The sequence below is a fragment of the Geotrypetes seraphini genome, chromosome 6 (assembly GCF_902459505.1).
Source record: "Geotrypetes seraphini chromosome 6, aGeoSer1.1, whole genome shotgun sequence".
Taxonomy (NCBI): domain Eukaryota; kingdom Metazoa; phylum Chordata; class Amphibia; order Gymnophiona; family Dermophiidae; genus Geotrypetes; species Geotrypetes seraphini.
Window position 1 is genome coordinate 139,555,757 of NC_047089.1, and position 25,470 is coordinate 139,581,226.

A 25,470-nucleotide genomic window follows, 5' to 3' on the forward strand; every position below is an offset into this window, starting at 1 on the left:
TGGTAAAATAACAAGGTAGCCCACATTTGTAACTTAACCCCTCCTCAAGTGTCTTATGCAAGGTCTCCATATAAGATCTGGACCCTTATAAGATCTGGCGGCCAGCAAATACCATGACCTGGCATTAAATATCAGGCCTAATTCTGACTGCCACTGGATGAATATTGATCAGTCTATAGTTTTTCTTTCACTAAAGTCTCTATTAATTTTCCCATTATCAAGGTAAGACTAATCAGCCTGCAGTTTTCAAAACTCTTGTCACCATGGTTATGATGAGGATATCATTTACCATTCCTTAGATCCCACAGGACCATGCCCATTATCAAAAATCTACTGAACAGATCTGTCTCTGAAAAACCTTAGAGAATATCCTTACACAGGGAATCTAGGTCAGAAAACAGATGTTTTGCGCTTAGCATTTTAAAAACTTCTAGTATTTGAGAAAAGGATTGATAAATATGGAACCATTTCTAAAATTTGTATTACACTGTCAAAGCAGCAAATGCATTCTGTGGGATGTAAATGAGAAAGCGAAATTTGTTCTTACCTGATAATTTCCTTTCATGGAGTCCTGCTACACCAGTCCAGACAAGTGAGTTATGCCCACCAAACAGCAGCTAGAAGCAGAGAATTCTGATATTTCAATAAAATTATCACCAGTATGATGTGTGGTGCAGCCTTGGAACTTTCCAGTAGTTCTGTGTCTCCAGCAGATGGTGCAGCAGAATTAATTAAAGCTGAGCTGACTTCTAGGGCACAGTTCATAGCCTGCAGCCCTGTGTCCGAGCCCTGAGGCTAGTGTTGGCTCCCAAGGATCAGTTCATGGACCCTTACTTGATGGAGCCTAGAATGTCTTGAGCCCTCCGTGGCTCCAACCCTCAGTCTATGGGTTTTGGCTCAGTGTGTCTGCTTGGCAAGTATTCCATGGGGCTTCTGCAGGGGGTGGTACTTTGTAATCCTCCCCCATCCGGCAATACAGTCTTTGACCTGCAGCTATAACTCTAGAACAAAAGGTGTTTAACAAGTTGCTGGAGACTCTTGGGTCTACTTCTGCTGGCTGGGGGAGCATACTCCATTTATCAGAACTGGTCTAGAATGATGAAAAGGGAAAAGTTCACACCAGAAGGAACGGTACAGTTTAGGGGGTGAAGAATTTATGTGCTGGCTGGGGGAGCATACTCCGTTTATCTGAACTGTCTCACACTAGAAGGAACGGTACAGTTTAGAGGTGAAGAACTTATGTGCACGACAGAAGAACGGGACTTGGGTGTGATTGTATGTGATGATCTTAAGGTGGCCAAACAGGTTGAAAAGGTGACGGTGAAAGCTAGAAGGATGCTATGTTACATAGGGAGAGGTATGGCCAGTAGGAAAAAGGAGGTACTTATACCTCTGTATAAGACTCTGGTGAGACCTCATTTAGAATATTGTGTACAATTCTGGAGGCCGCACCTTCAAAAAGACATAAAAAGGATGGAGTCGGTCCAGAGGAAAGCTACTAAAATGGTGTGTCATTAGGCGTATGGGGACAGACTTAAAGAAAGGCAGGAGAGGGGAGATATGATAGAGACATTTAAATACCTACGTAATATAAATGTGCATGAGTTGAGTCTTTTTCATTTGAAAGGAAACTCTGCAATGAGAGGGCATAGGATGAAGTTAAGAGGTGATAGGCTCTGGAGTAATCTGACTAAATACTTTTTTATGGAAAGGGTGGTAGATTTGTGGAACAGTCTCCCGGAAGAGGTGGTGGAAACGGAGACTGTGTCTGAATTCAACAGGGCATAGGATAGGCACGTGGGATCTCTCATTTATTGAATTACCTATAAACCGTGCCAAGCTCTATCTTTATGGAGATGATGCGGTATACAAACTTAAGGTTTAGTTTAGAGAAAGAGATAATGGTTATTGTGGATGGGCAGACTATATGAACAATTTGGCCTTTATCTGCCTTCATGTTTCTATGGTCTAGCACAGTGTATCTTAAACTGTGTGCCCTCTGAGATTTCAGGTGTGCCGCGGTACACTGGGGAGGAGGAGAAGTACTGGCACCAGTTGACTGCCTAAGGACATGCCTCTCACCACGACAGGCATGTCCTGTAGGCAGTCAGCTGGCGCCAGCATCTATCCTTCTCTCTGGCCTTCTTCCCTTCTGGCACCCCCCACTGGCATCTCAGGGCCTGCCTGGAGGGTCTTCATACACAGGCGGACATCGACATGATGATGTCACGCATGCGCGTGATGTCATCACAGCGATATCCACACATTTCCAGGTGTATCGAGCCACGGCCACTACTTTTAGTGTGTCACGGCTCAAGAAAGTTTGTGGGACACTGGTTTAGCAGGATGAAAAGGGAGAAGCTCACAATCTATCTAATGTACCTGGGGCAATAGAGGATTAAGTGACTTGCCCAGGGTCATAAGGAGCAGTGCAGGGCTAGAACCCACAACCTCAGGGTACAGAGGCTATGGCTGTAACCACTAAGCCACTCCTCCTCATCTACTGAAGAAAAGCATTTGTTTGTGTTTTCTTCTTCCTCTTAAAATTCCACCTCTTCACATACTTCTTTCACAGACATCCCTTTATTGCCTCAATATCTTTTCTTCCACCTTCACCTTTGCCATCCTGACTAGATTTCCTAAGTTTTTCAGTTTTTTCATATGCTATACTTCCTGTTCCTGTTCCTGTTGTTGAGATTCCTTGTACATTTTGAATGCTAAAATTGATTCTCTACCTTCTGACTAGCTACCTCTTTACTCTTCCTTTCACTTACTCTTCCTAACATGAATATTTGTTCCTGTTTATATGTCTGTCCCACAAAGAACTTTCCACCATGGAAACAAGAGGCTTGACTAGAGCACAGTTTAAAAGCAAGAGAGAAGGTGAACATTTCACCCATCCTTCTCTCCCACAAATAGGGAAATAAGCATAACAAGGAAATTAGAAGGTGCCAAAATGTGTGCTTTAGTGATAAACTTCACTCTCCACATGGTGAGACCCCCCTGTGTTTCTCCCAATAGCTTAAGACTTAATTGAACTTTTACTGTTCCCCTTGTTTGGTATTTTTAATTATCAACTAAATAATAATGTACATTTTCTGCTTTACTCTAGAGCACCACACTCAAAGTTCCAGAACAAGAGGGGCAAAGGCATGTGAAACATCCCCTACTTACTGCTTTTTTGCCTCTTCAAATTTGTGCAACTGTTTTCGTAGCCCCCCCATTTTAAATGCTTGACAGTGGGCTGCTGGTGCACCTATTGTCACAATGTCGTAGTTCTGATCTAAAGGAGAAATACGGTAGCAGTGAGGAAAGCTTGTCTATTTTTCTGAGCCTATCAACAGTCAACACGCAAAACGGACAGACAACAAAACTCCAGAAACTTAAGCATATAGATGTTACAAGCATTACACACATGCATTGCTCCACTAAAGACAAATGCAGTAAGATATCTTAAGGAATAAAAGCAGTGAATTGCTGTACCTGATCCCACATCATCCTGAACCCGCATTCTTTGTATGTGTAAATTGGTGGCTACAAATTCTAATTTTTTATCCGCCTTCAAGCTACTTGCTTTAAATGATGGTCCTGTGAAATAAAAAGAGGAACAAGAGGCTTGTCTATATTTTTTAAACACATACAATATGACTTAGGACATGAATTAAGGTTGCAGGTTGGCAGAGTTAGTTAGAAGTAACATCAGGAAATACTTTTTCACAAAGAGGGCGATGGATGCTTGGAATGCCCTCCCAGGATAGGTGGTACAGACAAAACCAGTGACCAAATTCAAAAACACATCAGATAAACACAAAGGATCCCTAAATAGAAAGAGCATAGAATCAAAGCAAAAAGTAAATGACATTCACACTTTAAACAGGACATTGAGGGATGTAAGCTACACATAACAGCATATACAACTCTGGCCACAATTGATGCAAATTGTCATTCATCTAGAGACTTAACCATGCTCAACAAAGTTGTATGAATTTGCCAGTGTAATAACTGGCCCACATCTTTTAAGGATATGACTCAAGGGCAGTGTGGAAGGAATAAAGTACCGTATATATTTGAATATAAATAACCCAAATATAAACCGAGGTAATCTTTCCCCTCAAAAAAAAAGGAGTAAAAAAAGGTTGACTCAAATATAAACCAGAGGGGTTTAATATTCAAGTGCAGTGCCTTTGCTTTGCCCTGCACCCTGTTCCCCCTCATTCGCTGTGCTGCCAGCCTCCCTCCCTGCCAGGTTCTGTATCCTTTACCCCCTCCCTCCCAATGCCTTACAGGCCTCTGCCGAGCCTGCCACGAGACCTGATGGTCCAGCGGTGTCCGGAACAGGAGAGATCCCTCCTGCCTCCTGTCCCAACCGATTCTAATTATTTTTATATCCCTCCCACCTCCCCCGTGTACTTTTAGTTTCCCTGGTGGTCCTTTGGTGAATCATAACAGGAGCAACCTTCCTTTGCTCCTGCCCGTGCAGAGTCACTAACTAATTGGCTGCTGATAGCAGCTCTGCCTGTACTCTTTAGAATCCCTGGTGGTCCAGCGGTGAATCATGGCAGAAGTGACCTTCCTTTGCTCCTGCCTGTGCAGAACCATTAGCTAATTGGCTGCTGCTAGCAGCTCTGCCTGTGCTCTTTAGTATCCAGGTGCTGATGTCCGGAAGCAGGTATGTACATTTTTATTCTGAACTTTGTGGGGGTGCAACGGGGTGTCAGTGAACACAGGGGAAGTTTGGGGATCTTTATTTTGTCTCTGCAGTGGTTATCTGGTCACTTTCGATACCTTTTGGGCACTTATACCTGACTTTACATTGTCTAACTCACAATGTAAAAATTTCACCTAGGCAGTCTCATCAAACATTCGATTATCCCTGCAGAATGACTAAGTCTAGGTCAACCCACATCTTGCCCACACTACTCCTCCAAAAATGCCCCTTTCAGCTCTGGGTACACAGCGGGATTCAGAGGACAAAAATGTCCCTGGATACGTCCAAAAAGCCATTTCGATCGGCACTTGGATGACCTGTCTTTTAGATCATCCAAGTGCCAACTGGGCGGATTTTTAGACTTATTTAAGTTTCAATTATGAGCCCCATAGGATTTATCTGTGTTCTGCATGTGTGACCAAGGCCAGGTGTTCTGGAATGAAGGTTGAGAAGTGCTATTGGTGTCATGACCCCCAAGTAGGAAGATATTTGTCAGCTCTCCTTCAGCCTCTTTAGATCCAGAATGATCCTCACTTAAAAATTAGAGATCATTGTTCTATGGGGTGTCTTATGTACCTTTGTAAGCAATATGCCAAGAAGAGAGAGGCTATTACAAACTCCCAATGGAATTTTAAAATTCTGTACACAATATTTGAAAATACTGCACAATTCTGCAGATTTTATTTTTCAGAAATAATGCAATCACATATTTATATAATTATTAATGAAACCATGCAATACAGAAAATCAGTTATTATTCAAAAGAAGCAGAACATTTTTACTGTTTGTGTGGAAGTTCCTCAGGAATTCTGTAAAAGTAAATTGTAAGGCATAGAACCTCCCATCCAGACTTCAAACATCACCTTCATCTCCCCCCCCCCCCCCACACACACATAGCCAATACTATCCTTCTCCTTCTCCAGCTGTGCATTCCCCAGCCATATTTTGCACACTTGGGGAATTGTGTCTTGAACAGAATTACCTCAGAAATATATTACAAACCAAGAGCAAGACCATAAAATATATAAGGAAGAAAATGCAAATTATGACAAAATTCTGAAAGGAAACAAAGATGATTAACTATTATTTCAGCCTTGCACAAGGAGAGGGATAACTATTACATATATTACTTTGCTTTCAATGCACCTGCATGCTCATCAAGAAAAGAGGATTATACTGAAATGTGAACAGCAGATGGTTACTTCATTCTAGCAGCTGCATATTTTAAAATGCAAGATATATGATTTTATCATGATACAATGCACATATCCTGCAGTGTACTGTACAAGAAATTATACTTCAGAAACATTAGAACTAGACTTCAACATTTTCAACATCTGGTGAGAAAAAAATTTCACCCCAAGATATTTAATGTGATCACCAGATTCTGCATTATTTAGAAGCTCCTCAGCTCCAGATGCCAAAAAGCTAGCACAGACATGTTTAACAAAAATAACCACAGCAACAAAACAGTGCATTTCTAACCTTTGTACTGATGTAGGTCTGTTAAATTTTCCTGATAAGTTAAAATGATTGTTTGATACTGCGTGACTATTTCCCGACGAAGGCTTTCCCAACAGGGTGACAGATCCCCCAGCTCTTCTAATTCACAAACCCTAAAAGGGAGAAAGCATAAAAATATGTTGGTAAGTAAATCAATGTAGCAATAAGAGATTTTTTATTGAAATTCTACTGCAAAGGCCCAGTAGTAAATTTAAGGGGTCCTTTTACAAAGCCGCGCTAGCGGTTTTATTGCACGCACCGGATTAGCACGCGCTAGCCAGAAATCTACCACCTGCTCAAAAGGAGGTGGTAGCGGCTAGCGCGTGCAGCAATCTAGAGCAATCTATTCTGCGCGTTAAGGCCCTAGCGCGGCTTTGTAAAAGGAGCCCTAAGAGTTGCATTTAAGCTGCAACACTGAAGGGTCAAAGATCATTCTTCATCTTTTCCTAAAAATTTGCAAAAAAGGATGCCACAAAGGTCAATCTCATCTCCAATTCTTTTAAATTTATTTTTACCTCCTTTGTCTAAGTCACAAAAACCCACCTAAAGTCACCAGGTAAGCACTGCAAACACATAAAACAGACCCCCCCCACACACTACCGCAGTGATCACTGACCCCCCCCCCCTAAAAATTTAATCACAACTTTAAAATTTAGCCTCCAGACCATCATCACCTGGCCACCTGGCATAGGAAAGCCTAGTCGTGTTGCACAGAGGCGTCTTAAACCGTCTTGGGGGTGGGTTAGGTACCATGGAGAGGAGGACCCATGCCCATAAGCCCCTGTAATCACTGCATTGATATTGAAACATGTGCACTCCCCTATACACCCCCAAAACCCTTTTGAACTGGCATATAAGTGGCTCCTGCAGCCATAAGGGCTATTGGGGTGGTAGATAAGTGGGTCTAGGGGACTCTGGAGGTGGTTTGGGGGGCTCACCGTAACCTATAAGGGAGCTGTAGGGAGGAGAAGCCATGCCACCCTTTTTGTGAAGTTCACAGCAGTGCCCTGTAAGGTACCCCACTGTTTAGGTGGCATGTCTGGGTGTGTAGTCCATCACTTTGCAGACCCCTCCCACATCCAACAGGACTTGTTCTAGGCGTTTTAGACTTGGACGGAAAGTTGGACGAAAATGTGGTATAAAGATGGACGATTTAGTGGCTTGAACGATCAGATCAGCAGAACGTATAATTAGATGATTTTCGAAACGAAAGAAAAGTTGGATGTATCTTTCGAAAATGTGTCTTAAGCTCTTTTTAACTTTGGACGACTTGCGAGTTGGACGTAAACAGACTTATACGTCCCTTTCGATTATGCTCCTCTAAGCTTATGCGATTTCAGCTCAAGACATTCCTGCCTATTTTCCATGGTCCTCTTTCATACCCCTATGCATTTACCGGTACTACATTCTTTTCATGATCATCATCTTGTGTTGTCATCAGCACTCAAAATGAATCTGATTTCTCTTGCTTCCCCCACTTACTGGCTTTTTCTGCATGCTTGCCTGGTCCATTTCTATCTGGATTTTTTTCCTTTGTTTACTTTCTGTTTTTTCCTGTCAGTCTGATGCACTTCCATTTCTGGTTTTTCCTTTTATTTTCTTGTAAACCATTTTATTACTTGTTATGAATAGCAATACAGTACAGCAAGTATGATTAAACATAAAAGATAATTCCATCATTTGCACATGTAAATGGCACTCAAACCTTTTAAACTGCCTCCTAAGTTTGCAGATGACATACAATTTTTTTAAATTGTTAAAACCAGAGTAGATTGTGAAACTGCAGGAGAACTGGGCGAGACTGGAGGACTGGATGTCTAAAAAGCACATGAACTGTAATGCAAAGTGATGCCTTCTACTAGCTACAGGTGCATGATGCTAGGACCAATGTTAGACATCACCATTCAGGAAAAGGAACTTGGTATTACTGTGGACAATACATGGAAATCCTTGGCTCAGTTAGTGGTCAAAAAAGCAACTAAAATGATAGGAACTATTTGGAAAACAATGGTGAATAGAACATATTATTGTAATACTTCTGTATTGATCTTCAGTGCAACTACTGTATACCTTGAGTAGTGTTAGCAGTTCTGGTCACCTTATAAAAATAAAATAAATCTAACAAAAACTGGAAAAGGGCAATGGAATGGTTTTCCTTATGAAGAAAAGTTAATTGGGTTACAGCTCTACAGAACGAAGACATCATGGCTGAGTGGAGATAATATAAAGGTCTATAAAATAAAGTGTGGTGTGGAATAGGTAAGTAGAGGAAGGCTGTTTACCTTTTCAAATAGGACTAAGACAAAGGGACACGCCATTAAATTAATAGGTAGTGCATTTAAAATAAATCAGAGAAGGTATTTAGTTACTTAATATACAATTAAGTTGGGTAACTGGTTGCTTAAAGATGTGATCAAGACACTTAGCTGGGTTTAAAAAGGGCTTAGACAATTTCCTGTGAGAATAGTCAATAGTGCTGTATGAGCCAGGAATTTGGCTATTGCTGGAAACAATGGACCATTGGTATGACCTAATAAGCTATATTTTATGTTCTTATGCCTATCTATTCTTTCAGAATTTCTGAGAGTAAAATTTCACTCTTTAAACAGAATAAAACTGAAAAATTATCTATATTATTATTCTTTATTTCCACAGTCTTTATACCTTTATACTTAAGCTGTTTAATTTTCATATAAATTCCTTATTAACCAATTTCATGTTTGAGTATGCTACATTACCACTGCTTTCCGAGACTCACACTGGCTTCCAGTACAAGCACGCATACAATACAAATTCTACTGCACCCTATTCAAAGCCCTAAATGGAAACAGACCAAGCTATCTGAACAACCGCCTAATCAGGAAAAACACATCCTGACCAAGGAGAACCCACCCCCCAATCAAAGGCATACAAAGCAAAAAAATATATGATGGACTATTAGCCACCAGAGCAGCGAGACTAGACCACCACCTCTCCAATCTACTGCCCACAAAGCCCAACTACAAAACATTCAGGAAAGAAATCTGTCAAATGATCTAACTAAACTTTAATGACCCTCACCAGAGCCCGACGCATGCTATATCTATCAACCTTGCAATCTCCCTGCCCAGGCCAATTCTTGTTGTAAATCGCCTAGAACTAAAAGGTATTGGTGGGATAGAAGACACTAATGTAATGTATCTCAAAAAACAACAAGGCAGTCAGCTAACAAGATCCAACATGGAAAAATTAAGAAGCCGCTAATGAGAAAATTAACTTTATCTTTATTCACTACTTGCTCCAGATGGTTAAGAACAGGGGCACTTTATAAAAGCATGGCCTTTAGAACTAAACATGGATCACTTTTAATATGTTTATGTTATTTTTTTCTCTCTCACGACTCTGCTCTTTTTATTTTTTGTTTGCGCTGTATGTGATTTGACAATCTAGATATGAGGTTTGATGTTTTTATTGTTCATGGCATAGAATTATATTTTTTAAATTTGATTAACCGCTTTTCCAAAATGGTGAGTTAAAATCAAGTGCACAAATTGTTGTCAGGCCCGAGTGGAGTTACAATCTAAGTCAGTGATCTTCATTAGTTTTTAAGCTGAGGCCACTTTGTATTCTAATGAGCTGAAGGATAGCTGACAAATATCTTCCTGGTATGGGGCCAAGACACTGATGACTCATGCATGTCAATGAATCCATCCCCACCAACACACCCTTAAATTTCATTGGGGGATATCCTCAACGTTGTGAGCATTTCCAAATGCATTCTCTTTTGTCAATGAGAAATACCTTTTCTTTCAAACATATGGATCTTCCCAAATCCACTTTCCCCTTTCTGTCCTGAGCCTGGGTAGAGAGGCAGGGTAGAAGAAAAAACACCAGAAAGACATTGGGGGCCCCTGCTCTGAAGAACAGTGGTACCTATGGCAATGAAGGGAGAAGTGGCTTGCCCAATGTCATACAAAACGTCAGTGAGAGAAGCAGGAGTTGAATCCTGGCTTCCCTAGTTACACTGCACAACAATTTTTTGGTTAAGTCTTGATTCCTGAAAAGTTTTTGGTGATTATGACAGGTACCAACTTGGTATGCTCAAATATGGTTTTGGTTTTACTGCATCACGTAAGAACTATGAGAAATAGACATTTTTATGTTTACTGACAATAAAATATATAGTCAAGTTTACGTTTCGCACAAGCGACTAAATGAAACAGAATTAAAAGTGTTTTGCTCCCGAGTTTCTTTTATATTCAGTGTCTGGTGCATCACGTTGTAGCATCCAACAATAGTCGGCAAGCATTGACGGATTCCAATTGCCCTGGTATCGTTTCTCCATCGTAGCTATGTCTTGATGAAACCTTTCACCGTGCTCGTCACTCACAGCACCGAGATTTGCGGGGAAGAAGTCCAAGTGTGAATGGAGGAAATGAATCTTGAGTGACATATTGCACTTCATTCTCTTGTATGCTTTGAGAAGTTTGTCTACCAGCTGAATGTAGTTTGGGGCTCTGTAATTGCCCAGAAAATTGTCAACAACGTCTTTCAAGGCTTTCCAGCCAATTTTTTCCGGCCCAACTAACAGATCTTCAAATCGCTTGTCACTCATAACATGTCTGATCTGGGGGCCAACAAAAATACCCTCTTTGATCTTGGCATCAGTTATTCTTGGGAACATCTGTCTTAAATAACGAAAACCTTCCCCTTCCTTGTTCATTGCTTTCACAAAATTCTTCATGAGTCCCAGTTTAATGTGAAGAGGAGGCAAAAATATCTTTGTCGGGTCAACAAGCGATTCATGTGCTACATTTTTCTGTCCTGGAACTAACTTTTTACGGAGTGGCCAGTTCTTTCTAGAATAGTGCGACTCTCTGTCTCGGCTGTCCCATTCGCAGATGAAACAGCAGTACTTTGTATAGCCAAGCTGCAGTCCTAGTAACAGAGCAACGACTTTGAGGTCTCCACAGATATTCCAGTTATACCTGGTATACTGGACATACTTTAGTAACATTTCCATATTCTCATATGTTTCTTTCATATGTGCTGCATAGCCAACAGGTACTGAAGGATAAACGTTGCCATTGTGCAACAGAACAGCTTTCAGGCTTAACATTGACGAATCAATGAAAAGACGCCACTCTTCCGGGTTGTGATCACAACCAAAGACCGAGAACAATCCTTCAATGTCACAACAGAAACAGAGACTGTCGACTTGTGCAAAAAATTTGGTTATATCATGATGCCGGTCTCGAAACACAGAAATTTTCGTACCTGGTGATAGCAAACACCATTCCTGCAGTCTCGAACCTAGCAGCTCAGCTTTTGCTTTTGACAGACCCAAATCTCTGACCAAATCGTTCAATTCGGACTGTGTTATCAGATGTGGATCGCCTGATGAGGATGGTTCAAAATCCGGGTCAATGTCACTGTTAGAACCCTGCACTGCAGTTTCTTCATCTGGTTCGTCTAAGGTCCAATCCTCTGGTGGTTTCGGAACTGGAAGACTGTCATCATGTGGCATGGGTCTCATTGCTGAAGGCAGATTAGGATATTCAATTGACTTCTTGTTTTTGGCAGAGAAACCAGACACATTAGTCAAACAGAAATAACAGTCCGTCACATGGTCTTTCTGTTCTCGCCATATCATCGGAACAGCAAATGGCATCGTCTTTCGAGTACCTCTGAGCCAGGCTCTCAGACTAACAGCACATGTCGCACAGCAAATGTGAGGCGCCCATTGCTTGTCTTGATCACCTATTTTGCAGCCAAAATACAGATGATAGGCTTTCTTTACAAGGGCAATCATCGAACGTCTCTGAGGCGTAAGTGTATATTCCCCACAGATATAGCAGAATGTGTCGCGGCTGTTACGACACCGACGAGACATATTGCCCGACACCAAAACGTCTATAGCATCAAGCTTACTTACTGTTATATTGCTACAGCTACTATACTACTATACTTTACTATACTGATACTATATACACACACGGACTATCTATATTAACCAAATGAGCAGGATCGGTGTATGGAAGCCACCATTATAGCATGGTGAGACAGCGCAAGCTCGTTCAGACCTGCCCAGACATGCCCAGGATGTCATCTTCCATAAAACAGCTTCCAACCTGGCTAGATTTTATGCATGGACATACCCAGGCGGCACAAACCGTTGTTGATAAGACACTTATGGGAGAAAAAATTGTTTGCATCCAAATATAAGAAAAAATCACGACAAAATTGAAGATTTCTCTGAAATGGTACGTGATGGGTAATTTTTGATGTAATATTCATGATCAGCACCCAAAATTCTATAAGAAACACCCAGCAGTGTTCAGGAAGCAAAAACTTTGTTGTGCAGTGTTATCAGCCTGTTTTTGGTATTTAGATCTTAGCTTGCTTTAAATTTTTTTTAAATCTTTTTTTACTTCTAATATATTTAGTGTAACAGTTAAATAATTGCTAGAAATCTGACATGTTTTTGTGGCTCTGCTATTTTTAAGTTAAACAGAAGCTCAATAGGGAAAAAATAACGACTCACCCGTGTATGTGTACACTGCTGAATACATCAAATTATGCTACAGAAACTTAGAAAGTAATATAGTAGTAGTATATTCCTAAATTGCTGCTTTGTATTGTACAAAATGTTAGTTTGAAGGCATACTCAGTACATAAAAATATGGTAAGCAGAATCCAAAAGAAAACGAATACTTGAATCACATACTGATTTCAGTATGAAATGGTCACAGGAACCTAACCTTGATTTGAGAATGCCTGCCTCAAGACCGTTTTTAGGGTTCAGTGGACAAGGCTGCAGATATTTGAAGCATAACACAGAGCAGTACAGCTGCTTCTCTTGTAAGAACTTGTCAAGAAACCAATGCATTACTTTCAAAGGAGACTTATAAAGCTTAACTACTTTTTTTTTTTTTTCTTTTAAAGCTTAACTACTATAACAATTGCTACTAAAGATTTATTTTTTTGGGGGGTCAGGTTTTAGTTTGTTATAGTCAATGTTTAACTAGATTTATAAAGAGAGAGCTGTACATTTAAAGGCATTTTTTAACAGAATGTTGTATTACGAGTGAGCTGAAAAATTAATCAATACAAACACATTTCTCTTTTCATAGTTTCTGCCCTGACAATGCAATTGTGACATTCCCTGCCTCTGATGAACGTTCCATATACTCTCACCAATTTGTTAGGCCTTGTGTTACGATTGAATTACTCTAAAGATTCTGTAAATAAAAATTGCCCAGTCTTCTTACCTCGCTGCATCCTCTTCAAGCAGAAGTTTGACAAATTGTCTGGGGATGTTCAAGGAGAGCACACTCTCAGCCATTTGCTCCAGTATTCGCAGGTGGTTTCCATCTGTCGTAGGAAAACGATACATCCGACAAATGGCACCACCAAATACTAAAACAGTAATAGAAACTCAAATTATTTCTATACAGTTTTATCTTTGCTATAATTTATGCCACCACAACCCAGCCAATATGCTTACATTGACTCAGGGCTCCTTTTACGAAGCCGCAGTAGCGGCTTTAGCGCGCACAACTTTTAATCACGCGATAACCCTGTGCTAGCCAAAAAACTACCGCCTGCTCAAGAGGAGGTGGTAGCGGCTAGCACGGCTGGCAGTTTAGCGTGCGCTATTATACATGTTAAACCACTACTGCGGCTTTGTAAAAGGAGCCCTCAGTGTTGCTGTCCATGAAAGTCTGGAAGATTCCTATCACTGAATGCCTAGGTGCTACTATTACAAGAGCAAGAATCAACATGCCACAACAGTAACTGCCCTCCTCCACTCCACATCACCCTGTATTCAGCAATATCATTTCCACAATGTATCTAAGCACTATCAATATCTTCAAATAGGAGATTCAAATCTCAATTTATGGTGTCAGAGCAGTATAGCAAAGCCATGAAACTGGTCTTGCTAAAAGCATATTGTTAATTTCCTTCCAAACCTTTGCTATAATTTGGTTTAATTATTTATGAATAAACATGGAAAATGTATGAAAATATTTAGTAATAAACATTATTATTGCTTCTCTGGAGAATTACAAGACAAACACTTATATACAGTACATAAATTGTTTTCGCCTAGCAAGGGGCTTAGGAAAACAGTTAAATGACTCATGGGTGGAGGAGTTGATGTCATCATTGGGGAATGGACACTAGGCCACTCTTCACCTCGGCCCCAGAGACATAATAACCTGCGTCCATGATTTTAATTTTAAAGATGTCCTGTACAGAGCAGAAAGCGATTGTGTGGAATAACTGTAAAATTGCACTTTAACAAGACATGGTAGGGCACCTCTTGCAAAGCACAGGGAACTATGGGAGCTGTTATCAAAGGCTCTTTCCACTTAAACTTTGTGTGTGTGTGTATTTTTGTGCGTGCATCACTTTGCATTTGTCCACATTAAATTTCATCTGCCACTTGGCGCCCATTCTTCCAATTTCCTAAGGTCTGTCTGCGTTTTAACAACTTTGAATAGTTTAGTGTCAGCTTCAAATTTAATCACCTCAATCGTCATTCCAATTTCCAGACCATTTATAAATAAGTTAAATAGCACCAGTCCCACTACAGATCCCTGCGGCACTCCACTGTTTACTCTCCTCCGTTGAGGAACATGGCCATTTAACCCTACCCTCTGTTTTCTATCTGAAAATCAATTCTAATCCACAACTGAACTTTGCCACCTATCCCATGACTCTAATTTTCTCAGGAGCCTCTCATGAGGAACTTTGTCAAAAGCTTTCTGGAAATCTAGACACACTACATCAATCTGCTCAACTTTATCCACGTGTTTATTCACACCTTCAAAGAAGTCAAGCAAATTGGTGAGGCAAGACCTCCCTCAGCTGAACCCATGCTGATTCTGTCCCATTAAATCATGTTTGTCTATGTGTTCCACAATTTTATTTTTTATAATTGTTTCCACCATTTTGCCCAGCTCTGAAGTCAGGCTTACTGGTCTGTAATTTCCCGGATCTCCCCTAAACCCCTTTTTGAAAATCTGCATAACATTGGCCACTCTCCAATCTTCAGGTACTACAGACAATTTTAGCAATAGATTACAGATCACTAACAGCAAGTCAGCAATTTCATGTTTGAGTTCTTTTAGTACCCTTCAGTATACTATCCAGTCCAGTTGATTTATCACTTTTTAACTTTTACATTTGCCTTAGTACATCTTCCAGATTCATCAAGATTTCTTTCAATTCTTCTGCATCATCACTCTTTCAAACCATTTCTGGTTCAGGTAGATCTCATACATCTTCTTCCGTAAAAACCGAAGCAAAGAATTCATTCAGTCTCTCCACTATGGCCTTATCCTCCCTGAGTACCCCTTTTGCTCCTTGATCATCTAATGATCCCATGGATTCCCTCACAGGTTTTCTGCTTCTGATGCATCTAAAAAATTTGTAATGATGTTTTGCCTCTTTGGCAAGTTTCTCTTCTTATTCTTTCTTAGCTTTCTTTATCAATGCTTTGCATCTAACTTGCCAGTGCTTGTGTCTCTTCTTATTTTCTTCATTCAAATCCTTTTTCCATTCTTTAAAGGATGTTTTTTGGCTCTAATAGCCTCTTTCACTTTCACCTTTTAACCATACCAGCTCTAGTTTCCTTTTCTTTCCACCTTTGTTAATACGTAGAATACATTAGAACTCGGCTTCCATGATGGTATTTTTAAATAACATCCATGCCTTGTTTATATTCCTAACCTATGCAACTAATCCTTTTAGCTTCTTTTTAAACATTTTCCTCATTTTATCATAGTCGCCTTTTCAAAAATTAAATGCCTCTACAAGTATAATCACTGTTTCCCAGTGGATTCAACACAGTTAACTCCTGTACTATGCCATGCATTTCACTAAGGACCAAATCTAAAATAGCTACCCCTTTTGTCAATTCCTGGAGTAGTTGCTCCAAGAAGCAGTTATTTATGACATCTAGGAATTTTACCTCCCCAGCACTCCCCGATGTAACATTTAACCAGTCAATATTGGGGTATTTGAAATAAAACTACACCAGAAAGGATAAACTTTATCACAATACACAAAACCTTTATCCTCTTCTGTTGAGGGAGAGATGACAAAATATACAACCCACGGTGGAAAAAAAAGACCTCACAACATCGAGGAGCTCAACATAACAGCATAAGCTGAAAGCAAGTGAACTCTTTTGTCATCATTGGTCAGAAAAAACTCCACCAGACTGTGCAATAATTAACTTCATCTTCCAACAATAGGTAAAGCAGCACTCAGCAAAGATAAAGATGCAATCCAGCAATCGTGGAGATTAGAGCAGCAAACTTCTTAGAACTTTGTCACATAACAGTGCAATAGTATTCCGATATCAGTCCCATAGCTCCAAAGGATCAAACAAAACCACAGGCAATTATTGTAGTATTCACTAGTCCAATACTTTCAGACCACAAACCATCTCAAAAGTACTTAACTCCAATCCTGTGGTTTGGTCCACTGTGGCTGAAGAACACTGCAGCTGCTGTTGATTAATCCAAAGTTTTATATGTACATTCTTATAGCCACGATTAAAGGCACCAAGCAGTCCCAGTGGGAGTACCCTGTTTCACATAAAGCATCATCAGGGAATTTAAACAACTGGTTATCCAAATGGCTGCTCCCATTTTGTCACCACTCTTTCATAAACCATGGCAATCTATTGACCGCTCAGAACCTTGCGTTCTTAAGGTACAATACGTTTATCATTAACGGACTTCTCAAAAATGCATTATGAGAACTCAAGAACTTCTGCTATTTCTATCATGGGATTAACACTGTGGAACAAATTAACTGGACCACTGAGGGCTCTCTATCTGATATTCAGAAGTTTAAAAAAATACTTAAAACTACATTATTTCTAGAAGCATTTCAATAAATAATATTTTGTTTAATGCTAGTTTTAAGATGAAGGATACTATGAGGATCTATGAAATCTTGGTTCTAAGATGTAACTATTCATTTGTAATTTAAGATATTTGTATAGGTCTTGTTTGTTTTATTTTATGTATGTTAATTTTGTAATGCCGCTTAAGAATAGGCGGTTGATAATTTTTTTAAATAAATAAATCATTGAAATCATCTGTTCTACTGTTGCCTGTCAGCCCAGCCTTAACTTGCTGGCCTTACCAATGTCAGCAAAGGCCTATGGGAGATCATATCATTCATATCTGACCTTAGGGTATGTCAGTGCAAACAGCCTTAGATTGCCCTAGAATGCCTAAATTACATCAGTGCTTAAAGGTAACAAAGGACCTTGGTATAGCTAAGAGGTGTGAAGAGGTGCTAAAGACAACTAAGAAGTGCTAAGATGTGCTAGCGTCTGGTGCTTAAGATGGACAGCTTAAGATATACAGTAAGCCCAGTTGCATGTTCTAGCACAGATAGGGTAATCAGAAACCATTGTCAGAGTGAAACTGGAAATTACATTTGATTCCAGTCTGTGAGGGACAGGTTCTCCCTCTTTTCTTCTCCAGGTCTCTCACACCTCACTCACTTTATTCACCATTGTTTCAAACAATTTACAAAGGATAGGGGTACTTAACTTCAATAGATTCTATTTTTAGAACAAGCCTCAAACTTATAAATATGCAATTCTCCAGCTTTCCTAATCTCTGAAAACATTTCTTCATCTGTCTGTTCATTTTGTCCTGGGAGACAATAGTATAACCCTACCTTTATATTCATTCCCTTCACACATGGAATTTCTATTTTATTTGATTCAATTTCCTCTTTAACATATAGCGCAACCCCCGTCCAATTTGATCTAATCTATCCTTGTGATATAGGGCTAGATTCACTACACTTATCTTAGTGATCCGATCCGCGGCCGAGTCTTTCCAGGCGACCGATTCACCAACCCTCCTCATGCAAATGGGGGCGATCGGAGGCACGCCCACAGCGACTGCCATGGATCGCTGCTGAGCGATCCAGACGTATGCGCAGATCATCTTCTTTGCCTGTATATGGTCTGCGCATGCACTTGCTCTCCATTTGCTTTGGGCTGGGACGCCACCTGCTTCTCTCTCACCAGCAAAGTTTCATCCTTCACAGCTGGCCGCACTGTTCCTTGCTGATGACCCACACTTGTATGGGCTGCTAGGTCTTGTGCTGCTCAGTGACACCCCTCAGTTATGCCGGTTGACTGGTGGAACAGACGTCGCAGAGGTGTGCACAGTGTTAACTTGTGCTTATATGCAGATGACTGTGAATTTGGGAGCTATGATTTGAGAGGGCAGAAAAATCCCACTGGATGTTAAAGGCAGGCGCAGTTTTGTTGAGGTCCAGGTGAGATTGGGGGGGGAGTCGAGGAGCATGCCCTTCAGTGTGTGTGTGTGTGTGTGGGGACCAGCAGGAGAGACTGGGCATCCTTCCTGACAATGATCTTAGGGGGAGTGGGGAAGTTCTTGCAGGAAGAACTGGGCATCCCTCCTCCCAGGGGATGTCTCGGCGAGGTGGCGGCACTTCTCTTGCTGCGCTGGGGAACCAGCTTATGGGGTTCTAGCATCCCATGTCTAAAAGGACTTGTTCTGGGCGTTTGGAACTTAGATGAATTTTTGGTTGAGAATGCAGTATAAAGATAGAAGTAGTGGCGGTCTGGGCATTTAAACGCCTGGACGAATAGATAGACGATTTTTTGAAAAAAAAATTTTTGGACATACTTTTCAAGAATGGACATTTTGCCGCTGCCGACTTTGAGCGACTAGTACCCTACATGCAAATCGGACTTAGACGTTTCTTTTGATTATGCCCCTCCACATGTGCTGATGAGCATTTTACAAAACATGCATGCACCTCACAATCCCTGCCCTGCTCCTCCCAAGCAATCTCATTCCTAATCCCTGACAATGGGCTAGATTCACAAAGCAAACCGATCGTGTACCGATTGGTTGGCAACCCCTTTACTATCAAATTTCCATACGGCCTGATTCACTTACTTCTCCTGTGATCCGCTTCAAATCCGTGCATGCAAATGAGGTAAAAAGCATGCAAATTGGACAACCCAATTCACTACACAAAATTTCGGATCCGACTGGGCTGGCCGATCACTTGAAGAAGCGACTGCTGGGGACCAGACGAAAATGTCTTTCCCACTGGAAGCCCTGCAATATCTGCTGCCTTGCTCTGCCTCGATCTTCCCCAAATCTCTCCTGCCCCAAAGTCCTGCCGTCCTGCACTGTCCTTCCCCGCCCTGAGAGTCCGTGGTTTTAACCCGCAAGTTTAAAGAGGATTAAAACCATGGGCTTGCAGGGCTCAAAACTACTAAAAAAAAAAAAAAAAAGATTGCGGGTCCAGTTGGGAGCAGGAGGGGTGCTCGGTCCCTCCTGCTCCTTAGGGCTCAATAACCTCTCGGCCGGGCCGGGTCCAACCCCCGCTGGACATCTAAGTTGGGAGCAGGAGGGGTGCTCTGTCCCTCCTGCTCCGTAGGCCCATCAACCGTCCACCGGCCGGGCCTGGCCCAGCCCGACCTGGCCCCTCCTACCTCCCAGTTGCTTCTGCTCCACCGTGTCCAGCCACGCGTCTGCCTGGGCCTTAGGCCATGCCCCGGTGCATCATCTGATGCACAGGGAGGGGCCTAAGGGCCTGATTGGCTGAGGTGCTTTGGGTTCTTCCCACCTTGGGAGGGGCCTGAGGCTGAGCCTAAGGAAGTCCCTAATTGGCTCAGGCGCCTCAATCCCCTCCCAAGGGGAGAGAAACCCGAGGTGCCTCAGCCAATCAAGGCCTTAGGCCCCTCCCCGTGCATCAGATGATGCGCTGGGGTGTGGTCTAAGGCTGCTATTGCACAGCGGCCCACGGAGGACTTTGCACTTCTTCCTGCTCCCAAAGATGGAAGCCTAGGAGCAGGAGGGACCGGGCACCCCTCTTGCTCCCAACAATTTAAAAGGTACGCGCGATGGGTGGGCCGGTCGGGGTTAATTCAGGGGGGTGTCAAGCCGGGCCAGGGAGTTGGGCTACTGTAGACTCTCCTTCCTGCTCACTCAGACTCTCCTGCTCTCTGCCGCCGTTGCCCCGCAGTGCAGGCCCACTTTAAAACCACAGGCTTGCACTGAAGGGAAGGTGGCAGAGAGCAGGAGAGTCTGGCGAGAAGGCAAGAGAGATCAGAGCAGGGCAGGCAGGAGAGATCGGGGTGTGTGTGTGTGGGGGGGGGGGGGGGGGGGGTCGGGCAGGGCCAGTGTAGGCTCTCCTGCCTGCCCCGATCTCTCTTGCCTGCTCTCCAGACTCTCCTGCTCTCTGCCGCTGTTCCCCACAGTGCAGGCCTGCTTTAAAACCATGGGCTTGTACTACAGGGAATAGCAGCAAAGAGCAGGAGAGTCCGGGAGCAGGCAAGAGAGATCTGGGCAGAGCAGGGCAGGGAGGAGAGATCAGGGCTGAGCCCTGTGACAGGAGGCTGCTTCTCCTGTCACTACTGTCAGGGTGTGCGCATGAGCGGGGATCACTCTGGTCATGGGTAAGGGGCATGTAAACGATCGTCCCCATTTGCATGCAGGCCTTTACTGAATTGGTCGGCCGGCATGCAAATGGAAACGGATCGCACACGGTTTGGAGATTTAGTGAATCCTGCCCAAAGTATGGAAAGATAACAGTGTCTCAAAGGAACTGCGGTGCTGTTTGAAAAGCATCTAACTGGTAACCAGAATAATATGCAAGATCAGCAAGAGAAAATGGTTTGTGGGGTCCAGGTTTTCCTTTCATTTTCTAATTGCATGCAAGGGGGAAAATAAAAACCTCTTAATGTGATCAGTGTGACTCACTTTCTGCTTGCAGTAAATCTTTAATTTTGCTGCAAGGAGACATAACTCCTATAGCCTTTTTTAAAGCTGTGTCTCCTAGCTGAGCTGCAGTACTAAAGCAGCTCTTTATTTTTTATTTCCACTTTTGATTGCATGTATATAAATTAATTTGTCAACAGGGAGTCCTGCTGAGTGACACTTACCTGATTTTAGCAATGTGTCTTTTCGCAATGATGCATATTTAGACCTGATTCCTAAAGATTCTGTTAAGCTTTCATCAACTGGTAGCACAGTCTAAAACAGAAAAGGGTTGGAAATCATTATCCTATATGAATATATAGGTAATACAAAATGGCTGTGTATAATTTAGTATCAAAAACAATTTTATTATTTATGATTTCTCTCACGTCTACATCCATGACTTAATATTGAAGCACAAAGGACAATTCTCAGCAGACCTTAAGTTTTCCCTAAACAGGAGGTCAGTGACTGTGTCTTTATCAGTATAAAATCCAATGTGGCCTCCCATTGAGTGGGATATTCCACTAGTTTAGCGAGGATGTCCCTTACAGAACTTAGAGCTAGATGCAATAAAGTCAGCGATCATCACTAAACCAGTCTTGACTGGTTTAGTGACGACTGGACTTGCCAATCCGATGCACAAAACAGCTCTTTGCATGGTTTTGTGCACGATCGCTCATTCTCCAATTTGGCCATGCAAATAAGGTCATAAATATTGAAATGCCATGTAAACTAGCAGAGCGGTTGATGCTCTAATATGGCTTTCTGGTACACAAAAAAACGTGATTACTTTTAGCGATCCTTAAAAAGCAAATGGTCAAGATCAAGTCACTTACCTGTCCTACTGATACAAATTAGTATATTTATAACATGACATACCTTTTTTAATGGGCATAGATGCTCTGTGTAACCCCACTCCCCCCCTTTTGACTCCCCCCCAGGCAAGTTCAGTATCTCTCTCCCCTTAGCCTAGATCCACTCCCCCCCACCCGCAAGTTTAGTATCTCTCTCCCCTTAGCCTGGATCCAATATCTCTTCCTTCTTGCCCCCCACCATTGAAGACAGGCTTTAGAACTACCTCCCCAACTTCTGCCCTGGTACCCTGAATTTCTAACACTAGCTGGAGTGCAGCGCTCCAACTCCCTCTCCTTATGCTGGGTCTATCACCACAGCTCCCCTCTTCCTCGCTCCCCCAAGGATCCTCCATACTTTCCAGTGGGTGATAGCAGAGAGCTGCTCTCTCTGGTTGGCGGAGTCTTTTCTCTGCTGCATATGTCCACAGAAAATTGCATCAGAGAGAGAGAGAGAGAGGAGTGTGGCAGAGAAAAGGCTCTGCCAGTCAGAGAGAAGCAGCTATCAGCACTCTCTCTACTGTGACCCATTGCAAAGTGTGGAGGATCCTTGGGGGAGAGGAAAGTTGCAGCAACGTTGGACACAGGCACAAAGAGAGGTAGCTAGTGCGCTGAACCCTGGCAATCTAAATAGCAAAGCTCCGCAGTCCAGACAGCGGATCAGTCTGCCATTTCAGTAGTCTTGTCAAACTGTATTCTATGTCTTATGCCCCATCCATGTTCCACTCCTGTGTATGTCCCCCTCCCCCCCCCACACACACATATGTGCTGTGTAAGTTAAGCAAGAATTTACAAATTTGCATTTAGGCAGAAGGTTGGCATTTACATGCACAGGTGTGCAAAAATGTTAGCATTCTAAACACTCACACATGTAATACATGCATAAATGTTAACACCTAGTTTAGAATTGCCCCACTGAGTGCCACATAATTTATCTTGCACTACTGTAGACATTTAGAACTATGTTATATACTGAATTGAATCCATACAAGCATTTTATTTTGTTTTAAGGTATATGAATATATGCTTGCATCTGTCAAGTAGTCATGACTTTTAAAGCATCAGCCTCAATAAGGTATAGTCAGATTTATAGTATATATTCATATTTAGTCCATATGGATTTTATTTTATTATTTCTTTGCTATTAAGATTTATCATTCAACCAAGAATAATATGAGAATGTCAACGGTTTATGAAAGACCCTTTATTTTCAAAACCTCGCTGCCATATATTGAAAGTTTATCACTACAAGGTTGTTATAAAATTTTAAGACACCTTGATGTACCCTCCAGTAATACAATCATTAACATTATTTCTCTGTTTGAAATATTTCATGGGAAAGTTAAAGGCAAAATGCTGTCTCACTGAACTGCATCTATAAATGACAACCCCTCTGACTTGAACATGGTGTTGGAGGTGGTGATGGAAACAGAGCAGCAAGCAGGCTACAGTCATTTTTACATTGCTTTCTTTACAACAAAAATGTATATGTACTCACTCTCCCATTGATTGTATCAGGAGATCTAGTCACAGGAGCTCTTTGGTCTACCTTCTCTTCCATTTGCCAGCCTATTACAGTAATATTACCTACACGTTCATTTTCAGCAGATCTGCAGAACAAAATACATATTCATTCTTTACATACACACACACACATACATACAAATATATATATATTGTATACTGTACACAAAACACAATTACTTATCTGTAGTAGGTGTGCTTCAAGGATAGCTGGATAAAAATTCTCACATATGTGTGACGTTATCCAATGAAGTCCCACATAGGAACTTTTCTCCAGCACTGTGAGAGAATTTTTGCCATAGTTCAACAATGCAAGGATGCCATCTTCTGTCTGCCACTGTCACGTGGGTCTTCGCTAATCAAATTTAAGTTCATGTAGAATACAACTCCTTGAAAAGGTAGTAGGGTTTGTGAGGATGTGTATCCTGCTGCCCTTGCTACAGATAAGTAACTGTCTTCTCCTAGGACAAGCAGGATACTAGAATCCTTAGATATAGGGACTCTCTAGCTACAGGCTGTCAGCATAGCTATCACTAGCATTCAGCATTTTCAGTTGGCATAACTTATGTCAGCGAAGGCCTATGGGAAATTATATCAATCTGACTCTGGCATGTGAATGCAGATAGACCCTGAGGGCAGGGAGACTGTTTTAAGTAGCCCTGATTGAATCATGATTAGCTAAAAGGTGTTAATGTCTGATTAAGAGGGTGCTTAGGACAATGGGTCCAGGTGCACAGATAACTTAATCAGAAACTATTGTCAGAGACAGACTGGAAATACATATATGACTACAGTCTATTCTTTGGCTGTCTAGCACAAGTTTACTAAAGGGGGGAAGATTTAACTTCTATTGAAGCTCAATAGTTTTCTATATTCAGAATAAGATTCCAAGCTATAAAAGCCTCCTCTCTGCAACACACAAAAGTCTATCTCTTGGCTCTTGGCACTCTGGTCCTCTCTTGTTTCTCTTGAGCTCTAGCTCTCGCTCTCTTTCTCTGTCTATCCTTCTCTTTATCTATGGAACACGAAGCTTAGACCATCACCCCATCCCCCTTTTCTCTCTCTCTGCCTTTCCCTGGAACTTCACGCTTCCTTCTGGACTCTGTAAGGCAGGGAAACTGCTTTGCTCTCTACTTAATTGTAATGCTTAATTGTTGTAATGCCTATGAATACTACTTTTCTGTAAGCCTATTTCTATAATATATTCTTTATGCAATCACCTCTGGCTGTGCCTCTTTGATTCTACTTCCTGGTGAATCATCTGTGAGGGAACTGAACCTGGGACCTGGCGTTTGTAAGGGCGCCTCTCACTTAACCCCTACAACCATATTTTGTGGGGGCCACTAACAAACCTGACACAGGCTACCTCTTAACAGAAAAAAAGGGGAAATAACATAGAAAACAGTGCTGCAACAGGTAAACAAACTATTTCTGGTGATGATGCACCTTATGTTTTTTATTTTTTTTTGTTAAAGAAGCCAAGAACTGAAAGAAATAGGCTTAGGGCCTAAGTTGGATTCTAATCCAAATAAATTCTGAAGCACTACACCTACTGTTGCATCAAGAGTCCTTCTTTAGGCAATGGTGCAAAATGAAATGTGTAGACAGAAGAAGGGTTACCATATTTGTTAAGACAAAAAAAGAGAACACATTGCCCCCATCCCACCCCATACACACAGTGCACAGTCACCTTGCCCTATGATGCCCTCTTATTCCCCAGGCTTTCACTAACTCTATCCTCTACCCCCTTCCATCCAGCAGGTTCTTCTCTCTATCTTTCTACTTCCATCCAGTATGTCCCCCTCTTTCTTTCCCATCCAATGTGCCCCCTCTCTCTCCCCCACTTCCATCCTGGATGTTGCCCCTCTCTTTCTGATCTCCCCTCTGACTCTCCCACCATTCCATCCAGCATTTCTATGTCTTTTTCTAGCCAGCATGTCCCCTTTCCTCTCCTTATCCTTCCATTTAGTGTGCTCCCTTCCCCATCCTTCCATCAAGCGTCTCCCTTCTCTCCTTATTCTTCCATCCATTATCACCCCTCTACCTTTTTTCTATCCCATATCCCATCTCTCTTCATCCTTCCAACCAGCATCTTCTCTCTACCCCTCTTTTATCG

General features: G+C 41.9%; 1 protein-coding gene across 23 annotated transcripts in view; it reads right to left on the reverse strand.

The window, feature by feature from the left end:
- INPP4A (inositol polyphosphate-4-phosphatase type I A) overlaps window positions 1-25,470 on the reverse strand; it is a 399,562-nt gene that overhangs the window by 179,538 nt on the left and 194,554 nt on the right. For all 23 annotated transcript variants that reach the window (XR_004539925.1, XM_033949323.1, XM_033949336.1 and 20 more), the window contains 6 exons: window positions 23,329-23,440; window positions 21,162-21,252; window positions 13,462-13,609; window positions 6,194-6,324; window positions 3,484-3,588; window positions 3,175-3,283 (listed from right to left, as the gene is read on the reverse strand). Coding sequence is in view for 22 of the 23 variants with exons in the window: in XM_033949323.1 (XP_033805214.1) it covers window positions 3,175-3,283; window positions 3,484-3,588; window positions 6,194-6,324; window positions 13,462-13,609; window positions 21,162-21,252; window positions 23,329-23,440 (696 nt within the window). In the remaining variant the exon portion in view is untranslated. The remainder of the gene's footprint in view (window positions 1-3,174; window positions 3,284-3,483; window positions 3,589-6,193; window positions 6,325-13,461; window positions 13,610-21,161; window positions 21,253-23,328; window positions 23,441-25,470) is intronic.